This window comes from Bombina bombina, chromosome 11, assembly GCF_027579735.1.
Source record: "Bombina bombina isolate aBomBom1 chromosome 11, aBomBom1.pri, whole genome shotgun sequence".
NCBI lineage: Eukaryota > Metazoa > Chordata > Amphibia > Anura > Bombinatoridae > Bombina > Bombina bombina.
The window spans coordinates 32,957,892-32,984,254 of NC_069509.1; the positions used below are offsets into that span (position 1 = coordinate 32,957,892).

General features: G+C 42.5%; 1 protein-coding gene across 2 annotated transcripts in view; it reads right to left on the reverse strand.

The window, feature by feature from the left end:
* TAOK2 (TAO kinase 2) overlaps window positions 1-26,363 on the reverse strand; it is a 174,294-nt gene that overhangs the window by 95,003 nt on the left and 52,928 nt on the right. For both annotated transcript variants that reach the window (XM_053694410.1, XM_053694409.1), the window contains exons 10-16: window positions 14,860-14,941; window positions 14,521-14,688; window positions 13,702-13,908; window positions 12,022-12,150; window positions 11,642-11,878; window positions 11,412-11,540; window positions 11,114-11,317 (exon numbers count right to left, since the gene is read on the reverse strand). In XM_053694410.1, coding sequence (XP_053550385.1) covers window positions 11,114-11,317; window positions 11,412-11,540; window positions 11,642-11,878; window positions 12,022-12,150; window positions 13,702-13,908; window positions 14,521-14,688; window positions 14,860-14,941 — 1,156 coding nt within the window. The remainder of the gene's footprint in view (window positions 1-11,113; window positions 11,318-11,411; window positions 11,541-11,641; window positions 11,879-12,021; window positions 12,151-13,701; window positions 13,909-14,520; window positions 14,689-14,859; window positions 14,942-26,363) is intronic.

Genomic DNA, 26,363 nt, shown 5'->3' on the forward strand with positions numbered 1-26,363 from the left:
AGCAATATAAAAACCGTTACTGTGCCTTTAAGAGAAACAAATTTTGCTAAAATTTGAAATAACAGTGAAAAAAGGCAGTTAAACTAACGAAATTTTTACAGTGTATGTAACAAGTTAGCAGAGCATTGCACCCACTTGCAAATGGATGATTAACCCCTTAATACAAAAAACGGATTAACAAAATGAAAAAAACGTTTTTAAACAGTCACAACAACTGCCACAGCTCCACTGTGGCTTTACCTTCCTCAATACACGACTTTTAAAGCCTTTTGAGCCCTTCAGAGATGTCCTATAGCATGCAGGGGACTGCTGAGGGAAGCTGAATGTCTCTGTCTGTAATTTTAACTGCGCAAAAAAAGCGCTAAAATAGGCCCCTCCCACTCATATTACAACAGTGGAAAGCCTCAGGAAACTGTTTCTAGGCAAAAATCAAGCCAGCCATGTTGAAAAAACTAGGCCCCAATAAGTTTTATCACCAAAGCATATATAAAAACGATTAAACATGCCAGCAAACGTTTTATATTGCACATTAATCAGAGTATATACCTCTGATAGCAAGCCTGATACTAGTCGCTATTAAATCACTGTATTTAGGCTTAACTTACATTAATCCGGTATCAGCAGCATTTTCTAGCAAATTCCATCCCTAGAAAAACTTAAAATGCACATACCTTAATTGCAGGATACCCTGCACGTCATTCTCCCTCTGAAGTTACCTCACCCCTCAGACATATGTGAGAACAGCAGTGGATCTTAGTTACTTCTGCTAAGATCATAGAAAAACGCAGGCAGATTCTTCTTCTAAATGCTGCCTGAGATAAAATAGTACAACTCCGGTACCATTTAAAAACAAACTTTTGAATGAAGAAAAAAAACTAACTATATTACACCACTTTCCTCTTACTACCTCCAGCTATGTTGAGTTGCAAGAGAATGACTGGATATGGCAGTTAGGGGAGGAGCTATATAGCAGCTCTGCTGTGGGTGATCCTCTTGCAACTTCCTGTTGGGAAGGAGAATATCCCACAAGTAATGGATGATCCGTGGACTGGATATACCTTACAAGAGAAAAAGGCATCCTAATCGGATAAAAAGAAAATATAAGGCAACCTGTAGGTTAACGCCCAATAAGAAAACATGTCTACAGCAGGACCAGCCAAACGGAGCCCTAATCTTCCAAAAAACTGGAAAGGATCTCAAACAAGAATAGTCAGGAGATTACGTCATCCCCACATGTCTAATGAGGTGCACCATTGGAAGCAGACTGAAAATTCCCGTATCTGAGAAGGATAGGATCATTTAATAACTGAAAAACATGCCTGAGTAAGACGCGAAGGCGCGCCACTAACGAAAGGCTTAACACTCAGGGACAGTTACACCTGCAGGAAACTGTACAGGCCTTTCCCAAGGCGGTAGATCCGGGACAATAGGGCACAAGCATAATCGCGTATAAACGTCTGGACTCTGCAGACTAATAAATTGCCAAGAATATGTGGAAGCGAAAACGTGCTGCAACCTCCGCTCTGTGTGTTGGAATAATAATCTGGGTTACCTGCAGGTGTAGAAGTATGGAGTGGTAGGGAACTAGCCTCTTGGAGGACAGGACCACCACAGGCGGATGGCTCAGCTGACCCTTAACTCCCCGAGCCTGAGGAACCAGGCACTATAATACGGCACACCGAACATAACTGATTGACATGTGTCAACGAGGCCAATAAGGATTCTTCCCCGGACGAAGAATCTGAAATTAGAATAGTCTCAGCATCAGAATCCTTCATAACTGGATAGAGAATATGCCAATATGGACAATTTTAAGCCAAAACGGCACCCGACACCCACAATGGCTGGGGCACTCACTACCTCCTATGAACCAGACCCCTAGAATTTCTGAGTCGCTACACGGTCAGGAATGCGGAAATGGAGGACAGAAAGTAATCACGCCCGGACAGAAGGTAAACCGTATAGCCCAAAAAAGCACGCCCAACCACAAGGTCGCGTCACTTCCAAAGGCCTTTATGTTCCAGCCATGAGCCTGTTTAACACTACACATAAGCAGATTGAATCACATAACGATTAAAAAAAAAAAAAAAAACGCTGTTCAATAACCCCCCTCAGGAGATTTTAACTGATTCCAAGATACTAAAGGAGACTCACTGAGATCCTCATGTTAAGTTAGTCCCGCAAGGTGGTAGCCTTTTGGAAAAACCTTAGTACAGTACATTCATTTAGAAAATGAAACAATCTTCCCGGAATCTATGCCGTGGAACAGGAACACGGCCCTTCAAGTAGTAGCATCGCCTCCGCCATGGACTTGAAAGAAGAAAGCAGGCAGCGGAGCAAAGTTAGACAACGCCGATTGCTTGAGGAGCTGTTAAAATGAGTCGGGATGGTTTTGCAGAAAGACTCTTCCTGCATCTCTGGACTCCAACTTCATCTAATCCCTCACTTAGAGACTGACGGGATTACTAATAACTCCTGTCCCATGTCGAAGAGTACTACCCTCCATAAGAGACAAATTCAATTCTGACACTTCTCTACCAAACTCCTGGGACGAAAGGCAAAGAATGACTGGGGGATGAGGGGAGTGGGTGGAGTATTAAAGCCTTTGGCTGGGGTGTCTTTGCCTCCTCTGGTGGCCAGGTTCTTAATTCCCAAAAGTAATGAATGCAGATGTGGACTCTTTCCATTTAAGAAGAAAAATCTGTTATATATTACATTGTTACTTTGGATTTTGCTTGCGGACTTAACCCACAGAAAATTGGGAGGAAATTAAATTTTCCTATCCTTGGAAAGCTGTTAAAAAGATACAGAAGATTACCATATATCAACTGACATCTTGTGGAAAGCAAAACGTGAAAGGAGGAGAAATCATATCTACTTTGCACCCAATAGCTCATATTGTTAAAGAGGAAATAAAAAGGGAGTATATACTAAAAGGGGAATCAATATACCTTCTACAGTTTCCACTACATCGAGTATTGGACAGATTAAAAAACGGTTATAAGAAGGGAGTGCATATTTATGCTATATTATAATTATTGATTTTGTTCTATGGTTTGAAGGAATATTTCTAAAGCTGTAGATGTATGATAGTAGCATGTATTACATTAACCTGTACCCATAACAGAAAGCGCTAACTATTGAATTTGTAAAGCATTTACATATCAGTGTTCTACCTACTCTATAGGTGCAAGTATACAATTTAAAAATCAATGGTATCAATATAGACTCAGACCATAGACAAAATGGGTGACGCTGCCAGGAAGGCAAATTGATTTTCTGAAGGCAGATAGATAGACGCCGCTTCATATCTAAGTATGCTGTTTGCACTAACATATTTGGTTTACTCTTTCACAAATTTTACAGTATTGGGCATTTAAAAAAAAATTTTTTAAATAGGAGGTAACAAATTTGTTTCATTCAACCCAGCTGTACACAGATATAAAATGCATTTTGTTACATTATATGTAGAAACATTTTCTATGTTTATTAGCGCTGCAGAACCTGTTGGTGCTCTACAAATACCTGATAATAAAATAATGAGGGAAAAATACACTAAATCAATAGCCATACTATTCTTGTTATCTATATAAAATTTAGCCTGGGAACCTGCACTAGACTATAAAAAAAAAGAAGTTAATTTTACAATATGTTAAATCCCTGCAATAAGGTTAAATACAGAATGATAGTGCTGCTCCTGTGTCAGTCTAGATAATGAGCAAGTGACAAGCAGACATACATGCATATGCTCCAATCACTATCTCTGAAGCAGAATGAAAATGTTCCAGGGGTGCAACTTGTACCACAGTAAAAGAATGAAGCTATTTTTACGCTAGAAAGTCCCTTTAAAAGGGACATTGTACACTAGATTTTTCTTTGCATAAATGTTTTGTAGATCTATTTATTTAGCTCATCTGGGTTTGTTTTTGTAAAAATGTATTGTTTTGCTTATTTTGAAATAACATTGTGCTGAATTTCAGACACCTAACCAAGCCCTAAAGTTTTAGATGTATACAGACTTCACATTGTTTCTGTTCCTATAATGGGTCTTTTCATATGCAGGGGAGGGTCTGCTCTCAACAGTGCTATATTGTGAGCATCTAGGTAAGTTTTTAAAAGGTTTCATATCTGTATCTGTGCATATTCTTCTTTATAGCAGTGTGTATTACATGCAGTTAAATGAGAATTGGTGTATTCTGTCCCTTTAAGGTTTGAAAACTATAACCAAAACTATTTTCAAACAGCTTATTGCACCATTAGCTATGACTTTTATATTCCAATATGTTTATTATCTCACTTGTAGCTGTTAGTACCCACTACATGTTAATGGCGCCTGCTCACCTATAATCTATGCCTGGCTATTTACAATACTCTGGATAATCTAAAAGAAATGGATATGATTGCAAATGAATCCACTATGTATCACTGTTATACATTAATAAGAACATGTGATTTCTCTTGAGGAGCTATTACAACCTCTTGCTGTAAGCCCCACAAGGCTGGAAATGCCATTACCAATATACAGATGGGTGTTGCCTACATAAAAACAATCGTAGAACAATTTTACACTGAAAATTACAAGAAACTGCGTTTATTTACCTCCATACATGCACAAGTTAGTTTAAACCATTGGTAGGTCACATCCACACTCTTAAAATAGACATTTTTGTGTATAAGCTGATTTTTTTTGGATGAATACTAGGGAAAACAGAATTTATGCTTACCTGATAAATTTCTCTCTCTTACGGTGTATCCGGTCCACGGCTTCATCCTTACTTGTGGGATATTCTCAATCCCTACAGGAAGTGGCAAAGAGAGCCCAAAGCAGAGCTGTCCATATAGCTCCCCTCAGGCTCCACCCCCCCCAGTCATTCGACCGACGGTTAGGAGAAAAAGGAGAACCATAGGGTGCAGTGGTGACTGTAGTTTACTAAAATAAATTTAAACCTGACTAAATTGCCAGGGTAGGCCGTGGACCGGATACACCGTAAGAGAAAGAAATTTATCAGGTAAGCATAAATTCTGTTTTCTCTTACATTGGTGTATCCGGTCCACGGCTTCATCCTTACTTGTGGGAACCAATACCAAAGCTTTAGGACACGGATGAAGGGAGGGAGCAAGTCAGGTAACCTAAACGGAAGGCACCACTGCTTGCAAAACCTCTCTCCCAAAAATAGCCTCCGAAGAAGCAAAAGTATCGAATTTGTAAAATTTGGCAAATGTATGCAGAGAAGACCAAGTCGCTGCCTTACAGATCTGATCAACAGAAGCCTCATTCTTGAAAGCCCATGTGGAAGCCACAGCTCTAGTGGAATGAGCTGTAATTCGTTCGGGAAGCTGCCTTCCAGCAATCTCATAAGCCAACCGGATGATGCTTTTCAGCCAGAAAGACAGAGGTAGCAGTTGCTTTTTGACCTCTCCTCTTGCCAGAATAGACGACAAACAAGGACGATGTTTGTCTGAAGTCTTTAGTTGCTTTTAGAAAAAAACTTTAAAGCACAAACTACATCAAGATTGTGTAACAGACGTTCCTTGTTAGAAACTGGATTAGGACATAGAGAAGGAACAACTATTTCCTGGTTAATATTCTTATTAGAAACCACTTTTGGAAGAAAACCAGGTTTGGTACGCAAAACGACCTTATCTGCATGGAACACCAGATAGGGTGAATTACACTGCAAAGCAGACAATTCAGAAACTCTTCTAGCAGAAGAAATTGCTACCAAAAACAAAACTTTCCAAGATAGTAACTTAATATCTAAGGAATGTAGAGGTTCAAACGGAACCCCTTGAAGAAATGAAAGAACTAAATTTAGACTCCATGGAGGAGCCACAGGTTTGTAGACAGGCTTGATTCTGACTAAGGCCTGTACAAACGCCTGAACATCTGGCACGGCTGCCAGACGCTTGTGTAACAGAACAGACAGAGCAGATCTCTCCTTTTAAGGAACTAGCTGACAGACCTTTCTCCAATCCCTCTTGGAGAAAGGATAGTAACCTTGGAATCCTAATTTTACTCCATAAGTAACCCTTGGATTCGCACCAACAAAGATACTTCCGCCATATCTTATGGTAAATTTTCCTGGTAACAGGCTTTCTAGCCTGGATCAGGGTATCTATAACTGATTCAGAGAACCCACGCTTAGCTAGAATTTAAGCGTTCAATCTCTAAGCAGTCAGTTGCAGAGAAACTAGATTTGGATGCTTGAATGGACCTTGAATTAGAAGGTCCTGCCTCAAAGGTAGCTTCCATGGTGGAGCCGATGACATATCCACCAGGTCTGCATACCAAGTTCTGCCACGCAGGAGCCAACAGAATTACTGAAGCCTTCTCCTGCTTGATCCTGGCTACTAGCCGAGGGAGAAGAGGAAACAGTGGAAAGACATAAGCTAGATTGAACGACCAAGGCGCCACTAAGGCATCTACCAATGTCGCCTTGGGATCCCTGGACCTGGACCCGTAACGTGGAACTTTGGAGTTCTGGCGTGACGCCATCAGATCTAGATCTGGAAGGCCCCAAAGTTGTGTTAACTGGGCAAAAACCTCCGGGTGGAGTTCCCACTCCCCCGGATGGAAAGTCTGACGACTCAGATAATCCGCCTCCCAGTTGTCCACTCCTGGGATGTGAATTGCTCATAGATGGCAGGAGTGATCCTCCGCCCATTTGATGATCTTGGATACCTCCCTCATCGCCAGGGAGCTCTTTGTTCCTCCCTGATGATTGATGTACGCTACAGTCGTGATGTTGTCCGACTGAAATCTGATGAATATGGCCTCCGCTAGCTGAGGCCAGGCCTGGAGCGCATTGAATATCGCTCTCAGTTCCAAAATGTTTAATCGGGAGAAGAGATTCTTCCCGAGACCATAGACCCTGAGCTTTCAGGGAATCCCAGACCGCACCCCAGCCTAAGAGGCTGGCGTCGGTCGTGACAATGATCCACTCTGGTCTGCGGAAACTCATTCCCTAAGACAGGTGATCCTGAGACAACCACCAGAGGAGCGAGTCTCTGGTTCTCTGGTCCATTTGTATTTAGGGAGACAAATCCGCATAATCCCCATTCCACTGTTTGAGCATGCACAGTTGCAGTGGTCTTAGATGAATTCGAGCAAAGGGGAACACGTCCATTGCCGCAACCATTAGTCCTATTACCTCCATGCACTGAGCCACGGAGGGTTTAAGAATGGTATGAAGAACTCGACAAGTGTGCGAAAGTTTTGACTTCCTGACCTCCGCCAGAAAGATCTTAATTTCTACAGAGTCTATTATTGTTCCCAGGAAGGGAACCCTTGTGAACGGGGACAGAGAACTCTTTTCTACGTTCACCTTCCACCCGTGAGACCTTAGAAAGGCCAGAACAATGTCCGTATGAGCCTTTGCTTTGTGAAAGGACGACGCTTGTATTAAGATGTCGTCTAGGTAAGGTGCTACTGCAATGCCCCTTGGTCTTAGCACCGCTAGAAGGGACCCTAGCACCTTTGTGAAAATTCTGGGAGCAGTGGCCAATCCGAAGGGAAGGGCCACAAATTGGTAATGCTTGTCCAGAAAGGCGAACCTCAGGAACTGATGATGATCTTTGTGGATAGGAATATGCAGGTACGCATCCTTTAAGTCCACGGTAGTCATATATTGACCCTCCTGGATCATTGGTAAGATTGTCCGAATGGTTTCCATTTTGAATGATGGAACTCTGAGGAATTTGTTTAGGATTTTTAAGTCCAGGATTGGCCTGAAAGTTCCTTCCTTTTTGGGAACTACAAACAGGTTGGAGTAAAAACCCAGTCCTTGTTCTGCCATTGGAACTGGGTGTATCACTCCCATTTTTAGCAGGTCTTCTACACAGCGTAAGAATGCCTGTCTTTGTCTGGTCTAAAGACAAGCGAGAAATATGGAACCTTCCCCTTGGAGGAAGGTCCTTGAATTCCAGAAGATACCCCTGAGCGACAATTTCTAGCGCCCAGGGATCTGGAACATCTCTTGCCCAAGCCTGAGCAAAGAGAGAAAGTCTGCCCCCTACTAGATGCGGTCCCGGATCGGGGGCTACCCTTTTATGCTGTCTTGGTAGCAGCAGCAGGTTTTTTGGCTTGTTTACCCTTGTTCCAGCCTTGCAAGGGTTTCCATGTTGGTTTGGGCTGGGAAGCGTTACCCTCTTGCTTAGTGGCTGTAGAGGTTGAAGCTGGTCCGTTCCTGAAATTACGAAAGGAATGAAAATTAGCCTTGTTTTTAGCTTTGAAGGGTCTATCTTGTGGAAGGGCATGGCCCTTTCCCCCAGTGATATCTGAAATAATCTCTTTCAACTCTGGCCCGAATAGGGTCTTACCCTTGAAAGGAATATTAAGCAATTTTGTTTTAGACGACACGTCCGCCGACCAAGATTTTAGCCAAAGCGCTCTGCACGCCACAATGGCAAAACAAGAATTTTTCGCCGCTAATTTAGCTAACTGAAAAGCGGCATCTGTGATGAAAGAATTAGCCAACTTCAGGGCGTGAATTCTCTCCATGACCTCATCATAAGAAGTCTCCTTCTGGAGCGAGTTTTCCAGTTCCTCAAACCAAAAAGCCGCTGCAGTGGTTACAGGAATAATGCAAGAAATTGGTTGAAGAAGGAAACCTTGTTGAACAAATATTCTCTTAAGTAAACCTTCTAATTTTTTATCCATAGGATCTTTGAAAGCGCAACTATCTTCTATTGGTATAGTCGTGCGCTTGGCTAGTGTTGAAACTGCCCCCTCTACCTTAGGAACCGTCTGCCACGCGTCCCTTCTGGGGTCAACAATGGGGAACATTTTCTTAAATATAGGAGGGGGAACAAAAGGTACACCTGGTCTCTCCCACTCCCTAGTCACAATATCTGCCACCCTCTTAGGTATCGGAAACGCGTCAGTGTGTACCGGGACCTCTAAGAATTTGTCCATTTTACACAATTTTTCTGGGACCACCAAGGGGTCACAATCATCTAGCGTAGCCAGGACCTCCTTAAGCAGGGCGCGGAGGTGTTCTAGCTTAAATTTAAATGCTATGGTATCTGGCTCTGCCTGCTGAGAAACTTTTCCTGAGTCAGAAATTTCTCCCTCAGACAGACCCTCCCTCACCGCCAAGTCAGATTGTTGTGAGGGCACTACAGATAAATTATCCGCTCCGTCTGATTGCTCATTCCCTGTATTTAAAACTGAGCTATCGCGCTTCCTTGGAAATGCTGGCAGTTTGGATAAAAATGCTGCGAGAGAATTATCCATTACTGCTGCTAACTGTTGCAAAGTAATAGGGATCGATGCGCTAGAGGTACTGGGCATCGATTGCGCGGGCATAGCTGGTGTTGACACAGGAGAGGAGAGAGTACTATCCTCACTACCTTCAGCTAAAGAATCATCTTGGGCTACATTTTTAAGTGTCACTGCATGGTCCTTAAGCTGCTTGGACGCTATAGCACACTTCAAACACAAATGCAATGGGGGTACCGCCATGGATTTTAAACATACAGAACAAAGGCTATCTGAAGGCTCAGACATGTTTGACAGACTTAGACAGCACTACAATGCAAGAAAAAATACTTTTTGAAAAAACGTTCCTGTGTCTTTAAATAATAAAAGTACACACTTTATTACCAAAACATCAAATAACCATCAAATAAACATCCGATCTTAATGAAATTTTCACCGCATTATCCTCCTAATGCTTTGAAAAGATTGCACACACATTTTCAGATCAATTAACCCCTTAATGCCCAAACCGGAGCTAAAAGCAGCAGTTAACCGGTTATAAACACTACAGCACGATGCCACAGCCTCTACTGTGGCTTTTACCTTCCTTAGGGATTATTTGAAGTAGAAATAAGCCTCTCTGAAGTCCTCTCTGAGGTTTCTGGACTCCACACGTGAAGCTGCATGAACTGTCTAGTCAAAAACAACTGCGCAACTGAGGCGCGAAAATGAGCCCCCCTCCCTCTTAATTCCAGAGTGATGGGGCCTTTGAGATAGGTTAGGTGTCTAATAAAATGCCAGGCGAAAAAAAGAAACCCCATAAGTGTTTTATAAGTCTAAAAAACACCAGATTCATATTAAAATCATGCTAATAAGCAATCGATTAAGCCCAAAATAGTGTCAACCAGAATTAAGCCCTTAATCTAAGCCATCATTTTTTACAGAGTCTGAGAAAAATGGCTTACTTACCCCCGTGTGGATTCCTGTCAGTCTTCTAGCATTACTGGGTCTTGTTAGAAAAATGACTGATCATACCTGAAGCAGATAAGCCTGCAAAAACTGTTCCCCCCAACTGAAGTTCTCCGGTATTCAACAGTCCTGCGTGGGAACAGCAATGTATTTTAGTTACTGGTGCTAAAATCATATTCCTCTCAGCAGAAATCTTCATCACTTTCTGCCTCAGAGTAAATAGTACAAACCGGCACTATTTTAAAATAACAAACTTTTGATAGAAGAAATAAAAACTACAAATCTAACACCACAAACTCTTTACCCTCCCGTAGAGATGCTACTTGTTAGAGCGGCAAAGAGAATGACTGGGGGGGCGGAGCCTGAGGGGAGCTATATGGACAGCTCTGCTGTGTGCTCTCTTTGCCACTTCCTGTAGGGATTGAGAATATCCCACAAGTAAGGATAAAGCCGTGGACCGGATACACCAATGTAAGAGAAATCTGAAATACTATACTGTATTTAAAAAACTCCCCCCCCCCCCCCCACCCTCTATCCTCGTTCTGTCTATATGTCTCTCTCTCTCTATACCTCTCTCAAAACTGCACACCCAACCAATCACAAGCTACAAAACTGGTACTATTCAAATTCTGCCATTAAACCGAATGTGTGGACTAAATTACATTTGGAATATAGGGTCTGTTCTTGAACCATACAGCAACCCTAAATGGAGCTTTACCAGCTAATATGGGGTCAGAGAGGCCTCATACAAGGGTCAAAGCAACAGTCAATCTTCTAAGAGTTGGTAACTTTCTGATATCATTCAAAGGTAAAAGCACTGATTTAGTCCCCAAAAGTCCAAAATAGTTCTATAAACAAGTTGTGAAAATGGAAAACCAACAGCTGCTGAAAACCCACAAACACCCTCATCCTTTAATCCCCCCCCCCCCCCCGATGCCCCCTCACCTCTCTGAGCAGGTCTTGGTCCAGATTATGCCGGGCCAGCAGCATTTTGCGTTTATATTGCCTGCACTGTAGCTCAAAGTACTGGCGTTGGCGCCGCAGCAGGTTGGCTTCCTCCTCAGCCTGGTAGTGCTGCATACTCTCCTTCTGCCTAAGCAGCCACTCCTGCTTCTCACGCTTCGGAGTGCTCTGGTTCTCCTGCAGCTCCTAAGGATTAACAAATATTTATTGGCATTTGTGGAACAGACAAATAAATGACATCTATTCTGTAACAACCCTACCTGTCCTACAAGCTTCTCACCTCTTTGAGTTGCTCTTTACGTATCTTGTACTGCCTTTTCTGGCTTTCCAGAAGGTTTGTGAGCTCCTTCTTTTGCTGACCTAATATATGCTGCTGGAACTTTTTCTCTTCTGTTAAAGCTGACTTTCCCTGGAGAGAAAGAGAAATGATCAAATTAGGTCACCTATCCTGCCCCCAAAATGTCTCTCTCGCATCCTCCTCTCTCCTCACATCCAATGCATTGCCCGCACCTCTTTCTCAAAGATAGCCTGGTGTTTCTTGCCCAGCTTCTCCGTCTCTGCACTAAAGTTGCTCCTGTGAGCTTCCAGCTCCTTGTCCAACCGTTGCTGATGCTCATCCAGCTCAGACTTCAGTTTGTTCTCTAGAGCCATCAGCTGCTTCTGGTGCTGTCTCCGCATACGCTTGTAACCAGACATCTGCTCACGAAGAGCCGAGTCCTGCTCGTGTTCCTGGATCTGTCGGGTAACCTGAAGATAAAGGAGTGAAAAAGAAGGAAAGTGAGATCAGTTAAACTATTTGGATATGATGGGGGGGAAAGCGTAAAGTACATTAGACAGAGGCTTAAAGAGATCTTGTCAAGAAGGAAGAAAACCAAGTAGCACTTTCTCACCAAGGAGGCTGTGCGGATTGTGGCAAAGTGGTCACGATTGCGGCAGTATGCCCGGCGCCGGGCAGCGGAGGATGACTGCTGGGGTTCCATCTCGGGCTGGTAAGGATCATCATATATATTATCGTGAGCCTGATGATGGCAAAGAGATAAGTATACATGAATACATCCAACTGGTAGTCAAGCATGATAATTTGCATGAAATGTATATATAAATATAAGAGGGTTTTAAGACTATCCTAATATCACTTATTATTCTACTTCCTTCTGTTTATGTTTCAATGGCAATAAACTAAATAATGCTTTTATATGCATAATAGAAAACACTGAAAAAGTTTAAAGGGACAGTCAAGTCAAAATTAAACTCATAATTTAGATACGGCATGTCATTTTAAACAACTTTCCAATTTGATTTTATCATCAAATTTCCTTTATTTTCTTTATTCTTTGCTCATATGCTAATTTCTAAGCCCTTGAAGGTCGACTCATCTCAGTGCATTTTGAAAGTTTTTCACAGCTAGGCAGTGCTAGTTCATGTGTGCTATATAGATAACATTGTGCTCACTCACGTGGAATTACTAATGAGTCAGCACTGATTGGCTAAAATGCAAGTCTGTCAATAGAACTGAGATAAGGGGGCAGTCTGCAGAGGCTTAGATACAAGGTAATCACAGAGGTACAAAGTATTAATATAACAGTTTTCATGCAAAACTGGGGAATGGGTATTAAAGGGATTATCTATCTTTTTAAACAATTCTTGAGTAGACTGCCCCTTCAAATTAAAGCATTTTGGTTTTGAAGCTATAAAGTGTATGTCTATGTACAAACTGAACCCTATGGACTTGTTGCTCACTGCTTTAATCAATGGACAGGACACGCCTCACAAGCATAAAAACTACTATCTCAGTATAGGAACATCATTTTACAAAGACAGATACACTTTAAAATGCCCTGTCTCACGCGAAAATTAGTATTAGTATTTATGCATCAGCAGTTAATCATTGCATTACAAATTATCAGAGTACAAAATAAAGGTTTATAAAAGCATTTAAAGATGACCTTTTATTAGCACAACATGTACGTTTATCTTTGTCCCTAGTTGGCCACAGCAAAGGAGAAAATATGAATAAGCTCCTGTGCTGATCAAGCACTTGTAGGAGGGGTCAAGGTTCTAAATACCATGAAATACATTTCAGCCTCTGCAAAACATTTTCCACTATACATAAAGACATTCTAATTTGTTAGTGGTGATGCGTCAGTGAAAAAATGGCATGCTGTGTGTGTGTTTAACCTGCACAAAAGGTGTTAACCACAGCTAAAGTCCTGCACTAGAGCCACAGACACTGCGCCAACTGGCAGAGGCAGGCGCACAACGGCACCAATCACCAGCTACGCAGCTGCAGCTCTGGTGGCTCCAAGCGGGACTCCAACTATGCATTTAAACACTTCTGAGAGTCGGAGCCTCAATAGAGGAAAAATTGCATGCACTAACAAATTCGACGTAAGGAATTAAAGCATGTAATGCCTGCATCAGAATGTCAATTTAAACCTTCACTGTGGAATTCAATATTTAATTCCCTTTAAAGCAATTCAACCCCCCCCCAATTAAAGTTATTACTACAGCTTGTACAACCTGCCTCATCTGCACTTTGCTATAAGAACACTAACATGTATATTAGTTACCGGCAGACGGTGGATTACAGAGCTGTTTGACGTCACTGTGTGCTCGCCTTCCTGCATCATGGCCATTTCTCCGCTGTCGTCCGAGGCATCTGCCAGGCTATTGACAGAGCTGCTCTGGCTGCTGGCACTGATGGACATGCTTGGCACAGATTGACTGCTCTCCATACTGGTAATTGTGCCTGTACAGTGCATGAAATGCTCGGATTCCTGGGAAATGGAACAAATGTGAGCATCTTCAGACATTCACCAAAAAAATCCTCCTGCTTATACCCGTACACCATCTCTCTACAAATGTCAAAACCCTTCTCTCCCTTCTTCATTGTACCGTACCCAGACAATCACTACTAGCTCTAGTTACAGAGCCTTTTCAATCTGATCTCATCCTTCACAAAGCTTTACTTGTCCCAAGATATATAAAGTCATTTATAAACTCCTCTTGTGAGTTTCCACAGTTATCTATAAACTACTATTGTCATCCATTATACATTTCAATCATTCAGCAGTTCCCTTTCACCTAAGAAAACAGTGTCAGACTCTTCTCCCAAAAGTCACTTATGTCCTCCTTGCTTATATACGTAATAAATTACCCTCATGGTCACCTTCTTTACAATCTTCTGTGTCCTAAAGTCTAATCTAGGTTTACACTATCATTTTTCCTATTTGTTGCACCCGGTTTGTCTTCTACACTTCTCCAATTCCTTGACTGCTAAAGGCGGCTACAACTTACTGCTCTGCATACAACGGTAATCTCTATTACACATTCGCTCTCCATTACCCAGCACATCTGTCTTTCCTCATATTCATGTGTGTCCTCCTCACCTCTTCCTCCTCAGTGGTTTCTGTGTTGGGCCCATTCTGGGTATCCTGGAAAAGTATTTTCTTCATCTTTCGGTATTGCAAATTATCCAGTTCTCTCACTGCATCTTTTGTGCGCTGAATCAATTCCATAATCACTGTCTGTGGACGCTCCCTCTGGAGGAACCGATGCTGTAGAGTAAATAAAGTAAAAATTAAATTCTGTAAACTAACAATCCCATTTGTTGACTATACCTAAGTGTTGGCAGATTCGCTGCAAGAAATGTTGGGTAACTGTGCTCTCTGTAATCCACTTATTGGATGGGAATAGATCCACATGGACTTAGCCAAAAGCTTCCTCACCTTCAATAGGATGTCTGAACTGGGTCTGTCCTGGGGGATCTTCTGCAAACAGGAATCCACAAAGTTGCGAAAATATTCAGACCTATGAATAACAAGCTCATAATAAGGAGAAGCCCTACATTATTCAAAATGTCAATACAACTTTATACCTACCACAGCAATACATTTTAGGTTTGAGGGCCAGCAGATTCAATCACCACCCTTACTTATAGCTTTAAAGTGACTTTCTAGTGTTTCTCTTTCTGAAGCTATTTGTACCTGACATAATTATTAGACATGTAGATTAATTAGTTAAACCAATCACAAAAATGGCTGCGGGCTGCAGCATTTGGCTCAGACACTTTATTCCTATTAAATTAGGGAACAAGATTAGCTACAATACAACGAGGTACATCTAAAGATTGCTGGAGAGCTTGCGGTGGTGCGGGCAACTTATTTCCATATCTAGTGGCTTTATCGTAATATTACTGGCAGGAGACGAAGGACAATATAGAAATTGTATCAGGGATTAAGCTAAATTCAGATCCTACTCTATTCATTTTCAATAAATTCCCACGTACCAAGTACAAGATCAGGTCCCAAATGTTATACATTATGGTAAATTGTGCTAAACAATCTCAAAAACATAAAGCCGTGGACTCTCCTTATATTCAGAAGGAAAACAAATTATGCTTACCAGATAATTTAATTTCCTTCTGTATAAGGAGAGTCCACGGCTTCATTCCTTACTGTTGGGAAATACTGAACCTGCCCACCAGGAGGAGACAAAGACACCCCAGCCAAAGGCTTAAATACCTCTCCCACTTCCCCTATCATTTTGCCGAGGGAACAAGGAACAGTAGGAGAAATATCAGGGTATAAAAGGTGTCATAAGAAAAACAAATTTAGGGGGCCGCCCATCTGAGAAACACGGGCGGGAGCCGTGGACTCTCCTTATACAGAAGTAAATGTAATTTTCTGGTAAGCATAATTTATGTTTTCCTTCTTAACATAAGGAGAGTCCACGGCTTTATTCCTTACTGTTGGGAAACTTATCCCAAGCTCTAGAGGACACAATGATAACGGGATGGACAAAAAATAGAGGCGGACCATAATCTGAGGGCACCACAGCCTGCAAAACCTCTCTCCTAAAGGCTGCTTCAGCTAAAGCAAAAGACATCAAACTTCCCAAGAGGAAACCACTGCTCTAGTAGAATGAGCAGTAATTCTCTGTGGAGGTCTATGTCCCGCTGTTTCATAAGATAAGCGGATTAGTCTCCTCAACCAAAAAATGATAAAGAAGGAGACCTTCTGACCCTTACGCTTCCCAGAATATGACACAAACAAGGAAGAAGTTTGTCTAAAATCCTTAGTAGCTTGAAGATAAAACTTTAAGGCATGAACCACGTCCAAATTATGAAGTAAACGTTCCTTCGAAGAAAAAGGATTAGGACACAAAGGGACCACAATGTCTTGATTGATGTTGCGGTCTGACACAACTTTAGGGAGAAACCCTAACTTAGTACGTAGGACAGCCTTATCCAAATGGAACACTAGATAAGGAGGCTCACATTGCAAGGCAGCAATTTCAGATACTCTGTGCACCAAAGCAATAGCCAGTAGAAAAAACAGAATTTATGTTTACCTGATAAATTTCTTTCTCCAACGGTGTGTCCGGTCCACGGCGTCATCCTTACTTGTGGGATATTCTCTTCCCCAACAGGAAATGGCAAAGAGCCCAGCAAAGCTGGTCACATGATCCCTCCTAGGCTCCGCCTACCCCAGTCATTCGACCGACGTTAAGGAGGAATAATAGCATAGGAGAAACCATATGGTACCGTGGTGACTGTAGTTAAAGAAAATAAATTATCAGACCTGATTAAAAAACCAGGGCGGGCCGTGGACCGGACACACCGTTGGAGAAAGAAATTTATCAGGTAAACATAAATTCTGTTTTCTCCAACATAGGTGTGTCCGGTCCACGGCGTCATCCTTACTTGTGGGAACCAATACCAAAGCTTTAGGACACGGATGAAGGGAGGGAGCAAATCAGGTCACCTAAATGGAAGGCACCACGGCTTGCAAAACCTTTCTCCCAAAAATAGCCTCAGAAGAAGCAAAAGTATCAAACTTGTAAAATTTGGTAAAAGTGTGCAGTGAAGACCAAGTCGCTGCCCTACATATCTGATCAACAGAAGCCTCGTTCTTGAAGGCCCATGTGGAAGCCACAGCCCTAGTGGAATGAGCTGTGATTCTTTCGGGAGGCTGCCGTCCGGCAGTCTCGTAAGCCAATCTGATGATGCTTTTAATCCAAAAAGAGAGAGAGGTAGAAGTTGCTTTTTGACCTCTCCTTTTACCTGAATAAACAACAAACAAGGAAGATGTTTGTCTAAAATCCTTTGTAGCATCTAAATAGAATTTTAGAGCGCGAACAACATCCAAATTGTGCAACAAGCGTTCCTTCTTTGAAACTGGTTTCGGACACAGAGAAGGTACGATAATCTCCTGGTTAATGTTTTTGTTAGAAACAACTTTTGGAAGAAAACCAGGTTTAGTACGTAAAACCACCTTATCTGCATGGAACACCAGATAAGGAGGAGAACACTGCAGAGCAGATAATTCTGAAACTCTTCTAGCAGAAGAAATTGCAACTAAAAACAAAACTTTCCAAGATAATAACTTAATATCAACGGAATGTAAGGGTTCAAACGGAACCCCCTGAAGAACTGAAAGAACTAAATTGAGACTCCAAGGAGGAGTCAAAGGTTTGTAAACAGGCTTGATTCTAACCAGAGCCTGAACAAAGGCTTGAACATCTGGCACAGCTGCCAGTTTTTTGTGAAGTAACACCGACAAGGCAGAAATCTGTCCCTTCAGGGAACTTGCCGATAATCCTTTTTCCAATCCTTCTTGAAGGAAGGATAGAATCCTAGGAATCTTAACCTTGTCCCAAGGGAATCCTTTAGATTCACACCAACAGATATATTTTTTCCAAATTTTGTGGTAAATCTTTCTAGTTACAGGCTTTCTGGCCTGAACAAGAGTATTGATAACAGAATCTGAGAAACCTCGCTTCGATAAAATCAAGCGTTCAATCTCCAAGCAGTCAGCTGGAGTGAAACCAGATTCGGATGTTCGAACGGACCCTGAACAAGAAGGTCTCGTCTCAAAGGTAGCTTCCAAGGTGGAGCCGATGACATATTCACCAGATCTGCATACCAAGTCCTGCGTGGCCACGCAGGAGCTATCAAGATCACCGACGCCCTCTCCTGATTGATCCTGGCTACCAGCCTGGGGATGAGAGGAAACGGCGGGAACACATAAGCTAGTTTGAAGGTCCAAGGTGCTACTAGTGCATCCACTAGAGCCGCCTTGGGATCCCTGGATCTGGACCCGTAGCAAGGAACTTTGAAGTTCTGACGAGAGGCCATCAGATCCATGTCTGGAATGCCCCATAGTTGAGTGACTTGGGCAAAGATTTCCGGATGGAGTTCCCACTCCCCCGGATGCAATGTCTGACGACTCAGAAAATCCGCTTCCCAATTTTCCACTCCCGGGATGTGGATAGCAGACAGGTGGCAGGAGTGAGACTCCGCCCATAGAATAATCTTGGTCACTTCTTCCATCGCTAGGGAACTCCTTGTTCCCCCCTGATGGTTGATGTACGCAACAGTCGTCATGTTGTCTGATTGAAACCGTATGAACTTGGTCCTCGCTAGCTGAGGCCAAGCCTTGAGAGCATTGAATATCGCTCTCAGTTCCAGAATATTTATCGGTAGAAGAGATTCTTCCCGAGACCAAAGACCCTGAGCTTTCAGGGATCCCCAGACCGCGCCCCAGCCCATCAGACTGGCGTCGGTCGTGACAATGACCCACTCTGGTCTGCGGAATGTCATCCCTCGTGACAGGTTGTCCAGGGACAGCCACCAACGGAGTGAGTCTCTGGTCCTCTGATTTACTTGTATCTTTGGAGACAAGTCTGTATAGTCCCCATTCCACTGACTGAGCATGCACAGTTGTAATGGTCTTAGATGAATGCGCGCAAAAGGAACTATGTCCATTGCCGCTACCATCAACCCGATCACTTCCATGCACTGAGCTACGGAAGGAAGAGGAACGGAATGAAGTATTCGACAAGAGTCCAGAAGTTTTGTCTTTCTGGCCTCTGTTAGAAAAATCCTCATTTCTGAGGAGTCTATAATTGTTCCCAAGAAGGGAACCCTTGTTGACGGGGATAGAGAACTCTTTTCCACGTTCACTTTCCAGCCGTGCGATCTGAGAAAGGCCAGGACGATGTCCGTGTGAGCCTTTGCTCGAGGGAGGGACGACGCTTGAATCAGAATGTCGTCCAGGTAAGGTACTACTGCAATGCCCCTTGGTCTTAGCACAGCTAGAAGGGACCCTAGTACCTTTGTGAAAATCCTTGGAGCAGTGGCTAATCCGAAAGGAAGCGCCACGAACTGGTAATGTTTGTCCAGGAATGCAAACCTTAGGAACCGATGATGTTCCTTGTGGATAGGAATATGTAGATACGCATCCTTTAAATCCACCGTGGTCATGAATTGACCTTCCTGGATGGAAGGAAGGATAGTTCGAATGGTTTCCATCTTGAACGATGGGACCTTGAGAAATTTGTTTAAGATCTTGAGATCTAGGATTGGTCTGAACGTTCCCTCTTTTTTGGGAACTATGAACAGATTGGAGTAGAACCCCATCCCTTGTTCTCTCAATGGAACAGGATGAATCACTCCCATTTTTAACAGGTCTTCTACACAATGTAAGAACGCCTGTCTTTTTATGTGGTCTGAAGACAACTGAGACCTGTGGAACCACCCCCTTGGGGGAAGTCCCTTGAATTCCAGAAGATAACCCTGGGAGACTATTTCTAGCGCCCAAGGATCCAGAACATCTCTTGCCCAAGCCTGAGCGAAGAGAGAGAGTCTGCCCCCCACCAGATCCGGTCCCGGATCGGGGGCCGATATTTCATGCTGTCTTGGTAGCAGTGGCAGGTTTCTTGGCCTGCTTTCCCTTGTTCCAGCCTTGCATTGGTCTCCAAGCTGGCTTGGCCTGAGAAGTATTACCCTCTTGCTTAGAGGACGTAGCACCTTGGGCTGGTCCGTTTTTACGAAAGGGACGAAAATTAGGTCTATTTTTTGCCTTGAAAGGCCGATCCTGAGGAAGGGCATGGCCCTTACCCCCAGTGATATCAGAGATAATCTCTTTCAAGTCAGGACCAAACAGCGTTTTCCCCTTGAAAGGAATGTTTAGTAGCTTGTTCTTGGAAGACGCATCAGCCGACCAAGATTTCAACCAAAGCGCTCTGCGCGCCACAATAGCAAACCCAGAATTCTTAGCCGCTAACTTAGCCAATTGCAAAGAGGCGTCTAGAGTGAAAGAATTAGCCAATTTGAGAGCATTGACTCTGTCCATAATCTCCTCATAAGGAGGAGAGTCACTATTGAGCACCTTAATCAGATCATCAAACCAGAAATATGCGGCTGTAGTGACAGGGACAATGCATGAAATGGGTTGTAGAAGGTAACCCTGCTGAACAAACATCTTTTTAAGCAAACCTTCTAATTTTTTATCCATAGGATCTTTGAAAGCACAACTATCCTCTATGGGAATAGTGGTGCGTTTGTTTAAAGTAGAAACCGCTCCCTCGACCTTGGGGACTGACTGCCATAAGTCCTTTCTGGGGTCGACCATAGGAAACAATTTTTTAAATATGGGGGGAGGGACGAAAGGAATACCGGGCCTTTCCCATTCTTTATTAACAATGTCCGCCACCCGCTTGGGTATAGGAAAAGCTTCTGGGAGCCCCGGCACCTCTAGGAACTTGTCCATTTTACATAGTTTCTCTGGGATGACCAAATTTTCACAATCATCCAGAGTGGATAATACCTCCTTAAGCAAAATGCGGAGATGTTCCAATTTAAATTTAAAAGTAATCACATCAGATTCAGCCTGCTGAGAAATGTTCCCTAAATCAGTAATTTCTCCCTCAGACAAAACCTCCCTGGCCCCCTCAGATTGGGTTAGGGGCCCTTCAGAGATATTAATATCAGCGTCGTCATGCTCTTCAGTAACTAAAACAGAGCATCCACGCTTACGCTGACAAGGGTTCATTTTGGCTAAAATGTTTTTGACAGAATTATCCATTACAGCCGTTAATTGTTGCATAGTAAGGAGTATTGGCGCGCTAGATGTACTAGGGGCCTCCTGAGTGGGCAAGACTCGTGTAGACGAAGGAGGGAATGATGCAGTACCATGCTTACTCCCCTCACTTGAGGAATCATCTTGGGCATCATTGTCATTATCACATAAATCACATTTATTTAAATGAATAGGAATTCTGGCTTCCCCACATTCAGAACACAGTCTATCTGGTAGTTCAGACATGTTAAACAGGCATAAACTTGATAAGAAAGTACAAAAAACGTTTTGAAATAAAACCGTTACTGTCACTTTAAATTTTAAACTGAACACACTTTATTACTGCAATTGCGAAAAAACATGAAGGAATTGTTCAAAATTCACCAAACTTTCACCACAGTGTCTTAAAGCCTTGAAAATATTGCACACCAATTTTGGAAGCTTTAACCCTTAAAATAACGGAACCGGAGCCGTTTTAAGCTTTAACCCCTTTACAGTCCCTGGTATCTGCTTTGCTGAGACCCAACCAAACCCAAAGGGGAATACGATACCAAATGACGCCTTCAGAAGTCTTTTATAAGTATCAGAGCTCCTCTCACATGCGACTGCATGCCATGCCTCTCAAAAACAAGTGCGCAACACCGGCGCGAAAATGAGACTCTGCCTATGCTTTGGGAAAGCCCCTAAAGAATAAGGTGTCTAAAACAGTGCCTGCCGATATTATTATATCAAAATACCCAGAATAAATGATTCCTCAAGGCTAAATAAGTGTTAATATCAATCGATTTAGCCCAAAAAATGTCTACAGTCTAAATAAGCCCTTGTGAAGCCCTTATTTACAATCGTAATAAACATGGCTTACCGGATCCCATAGGGAAAATGACAGCTTCCAGCATTACATCGTCTTGTTAGAATGTGTCATACCTCAAGCAGCAAAGGACTGCAAACTGTTCCCCCAACTGAAGTTAATTGCTCTCAACAGTCCTGTGTGGAACAGCCATGGATTTTAGTTACGGTTGCTAAAATCATTTTCCTCATACAAACAGAATTCTTCATCTCTTTTCTGTTTCTGAGTAAATAGTACGTACCAGCACTATTTGAAAATAACAAACTCTTGATTGAATAATGAAAAACTACAGTTAAACACTAAAAAACTCTAAGCCATCTCCGTGGAGATGTTGCCTGTACAACGGCAAAGAGAATGACTGGGGTAGGCGGAGCCTAGGAGGGATCATGTGACCAGCTTTGCTGGGCTCTTTGCCATTTCCTGTTGGGGAAGAGAATATCCCACAAGTAAGGATGACGCCGTGGACCGGACACACCTATGTTGGAGAAATAACTTTAAACAACAACTTAATATCAACTTCATGCATAGGCTCAAACGGAGCCTGTTGCAAAACTTTAATAACCAGATTCAGACTCCAAGGGGGAGCCGAAGATCTGAACACAATTATGATTCTTATCAGAGCCTTAACAAAAGGCTGAAGATCTGGAAGCTCAGAGAACTGGCCGAAAGACCCTTCTCCAGGCCAACCTGGAGAAACAGAATCATGGCAACCTTAACTTTATGCCAAGTTAATCCACGCTTTTCACACCAGAATAAGTAGGTTCTCCATACCTTCTGATGCGACGAGTAACCGGCTTATGAGCTTGAGTGTATCAATAGCTCTTTCAGAAAAACCTCTCTTGGCTAGGACTAAGCGTTCAATCTCCACGCAATCAGCCTCAGAGAATCTAGATTTTGATGAACAAAAAGGACCTTGTTCCAGCAGATCCCTGCGGCAAGGTAACTTCCATGGAGGAGAAGATGACATCCTGCATGTTTGCATCACAGATAAAATTAGCAATTCTCAAAGCCTTAATTCTTTCTTGGATAACATCAAGGGGACCCTCCACCTCGATCAAATCCGCTAAGGAGGTACATCAGTAGGCCGCAGCTCCAGCAACCGAAGCAACAGCCGCTGCCGGTTGAAATAAATATCCCGTATGCTGAAACATTTTTCTGAGAAAAGTTTCCATCGGCTCTCTGAAAGACGAACTATCCTCAAGAGTGATAGTAGTACGCTTACCTAACGTGGAGATAGCACCATCCACCTTAGGGACAGAACCCCACAACTCCAGCTGAGAGTCCAGGAACCATTTTTTTTAAAGGCAAACAAAGGGGACAAGGAAGATCCAATTCTATCCCATTCGTTCTTAATAATGTTCGCCATTTTTACAGGTACAGGAAAAGTTAGCAGCGCTACACTGTCCTCGTACACTCTAATTCAGGGATCAAAGGTTCATCAGGCAACTTGGCCTCTGGAACCTCTAACGTCGACAGAATCTCTTTTAGAAGTGTTCAATTTTAAATCTAAAGGCTGGCTCATCAACAGCCGGAGGCCTAGAGTTAGCAGACTACAATCCAGAAATTTCACCCTCTAAAGACTCAGAATGTGACCCATCCTAGGATTCTTGAAAGGCAGACAAATCAAGTAAATCACTGGATGTCTCCTGGACCAGAGAGCTATGTTTAACCTTTCACTTGTGCTTAGCAGGGTGAGGTAAAGCACTAAGGGCCTCATACACCGCCGTCTTTAACTACACGGTAAAGTCTGGTGGTAAAAGGCTCCCTCAGGAGAGATTAACCCATGATTCTATAGAGATAAAAGGAGTCACACTGTGAACCTGTCTTCAACAATTTCAACATAAGTTAACATTGAAATGATCTTACCACAATCCATGCTGTGGAACAGAAACAACCTCTCAAGTGTGACAGTCTTGTAGCATCGCTCCTGGCATGGACTTGAGTTTAGAAAGCAGACAGTGAAACTTGTCAACACTGGTTGCTTAAGGAGCTGTTAGCAGGCAGTCTAGATATGTTCGCAGAAAGACTCTCCCTGCATCTCCAGACTAACTTTTGGCAATGCTTCTCACTGAGATGCTGATAAGACTACTTAAAACTCCAGTTACATAACGAAAGGCATATATCCCTCCTGAGGAACTACTCCGAAATCATCTGACACTTCTCTGCCATCCTCCTGTGACGAAAGGCAAAGAATGACTGGGGGATGGGGGGGGGGGGGGTATTTAAGCCTTTGGCTGGGGTGTCTTTGCCTCCTCCTGGTGGCTAGGTTCAGTATTTCCCAACAGTTAGGAATGAAGCCGTGGACTCTTCTTATATTAAGGAAAAAGTGTAACACACCAATGGCTCATTCTCTATAGGAATGGTAATGGTGAACTCTGGTTTTATCTACATTACACCTAGAAAAATATCACTACGTACTAACCAAACACTTCGCTAACTGGTTCCCATGGAAAAAAGATTAAAGAATAACGTGAAGTAATAGTAACATACATTTTATAATGTGCTCTTATTTTCTCTACAAGCATCTGCTATTTATTATTGTATCATCTAGCTTTATTAATGAGACAATTGAATACTATATGTGGTGCTTTCTATACAAAGTTTTTTTTCATTGTAATTGATATGCAATTTTGATAGAATATTCTCTCTATTTCAATAAAATAAAAATTAGGTGGTATATATATATATATATATATATATATATATATATATATATATATATATATATATATATATATATATATATATATATATATATATACACACACATATATATATATACACATATACACACACACACATATACATACACACTATACATACATATTGTCATGAGCGCTTCCGTTCATCGCCGTGTCGCCGCGGCTCCCGGAACTCCTCTGTGTCTCTGACGTCATGTTGCTTAGCAACATGACGCTTTCTCTCACACCCCTCTGATGACGGTTACGCTCCTGCCCTTTAAATCTCGGCGGGAGATCTGAATCTGGGCCCGTTTGTTTGTTTCCCTGGATTGTGAGTACCATATCAGTTTTATTCTTCTGTGTACCGACTTCTGCCTGCCTGACCAAGCCTCTTGCCTAATCCTTACTTGCTGATATTTGGACATTGACTTCTGCCTGCCTGACCTTGCCTGTAGCTATTACCCTTTTGCTGACACTTGGATGCCGACTTCTGCTTGCCTGACCCTGTCTTTTGCCTATACCTTTTGCTGATATTTGGATGCCGACTTCTGCCTGCCTGACCTTGCTTTGGCCTTTACCTTTAAACCTATTCTTTGTTAAACAAGACCTGCTTAAAAGGGACATTTACTTTTACAAGCTGCAAAAGAGAACTTTGCCTTTCTGTTTGTTATACACCTGCTTAAAAGGGACATTTACTTTTACAAGCTGCAAAAGAGAACTTTGCCTTTCTGTTTGTTATAAACCTGCTTAAAGGGACATTATACTTTTACAAGCTGCAAAAGAGAACTTTGCCTTTCTGTTTGTTATACACCTGCTTAAAAGGGACATTTACTTTTACAAGCTGCAAAAGAGAACTTTGCCTTTCTGTTTGTTATAAACCTGCTTAAAGGGACATTATACTTTTACAAGCTGCAAAAGAGAACTTTTCCTTTGTTTTACAAGCCTGCTAAAGAGGACCTTTTTCAGAAGTTTCAAAGTAAGAGCATTTCCTTTTTGTTCTTTGTACTACTTAAAGGGACGTTTTATCCTTTGTGGCTTTCCTGCATTCTGGAACAATATTCATTTTTGTTATCTTCTAATCTGCTTCCTGAGTGGGTCACGTCCTGGATATTTCTCAGTGTGCTAGCGTGTGCTTTCAATTCACGCTAGCAGTTGGGTTACATCCCGGATTGATTCCAGAGCGGCTGACATTACAAACGGGCCATAAAAATGGACCCCACTGAATTATCTATGGCCGTGGCTCACCAGGGACAGCTCTTGGGTTCTCATGCCACTCACTTGCAGTCTCTGGACACTAAACTTGATCAAATTACTGCTCTATTACAAAATTTGGTTGCTACCGCACCTCCCAATCCTAATCCCAATCCAAATCCGATTGAGGCATTACCTCCTCCGATTCCTAACAATCAGTCTCAGGTACAACTAAGTCCCAGGATTCCTCTTCCGGATAAATATGATGGGAATCCTGAAGAATGTAGAGGCTTTTTGAATCAATGCCGTCTTCATTTCCGAAATAGCCCTACTCTCTTTGCTACTGCCTCTTCTAGAATCACGTTTCTTATTTCCTTAATGAAAGGAAAAGCCTTGGCTTGGGTGTCACCTTTGCTAGAAAAGAATGATCCTATACTGTTGGATGTTGATACATTTCTATCTACATTCTCAAACGTATTCGATAAACCTGGAAGGTCATCCGCTGCTGAAGCAACTCTCCTGGATTTACGTCAAGGAAATCAACCAGTCTCTCAATATGCAATTGAGTTCCGCACCCTTGCCTCTGAAACCACTTGGAATCAGGGAGCACTCAGAGCCGCTTTCCGTAAAGGACTTTCTGAGCGTCTCAA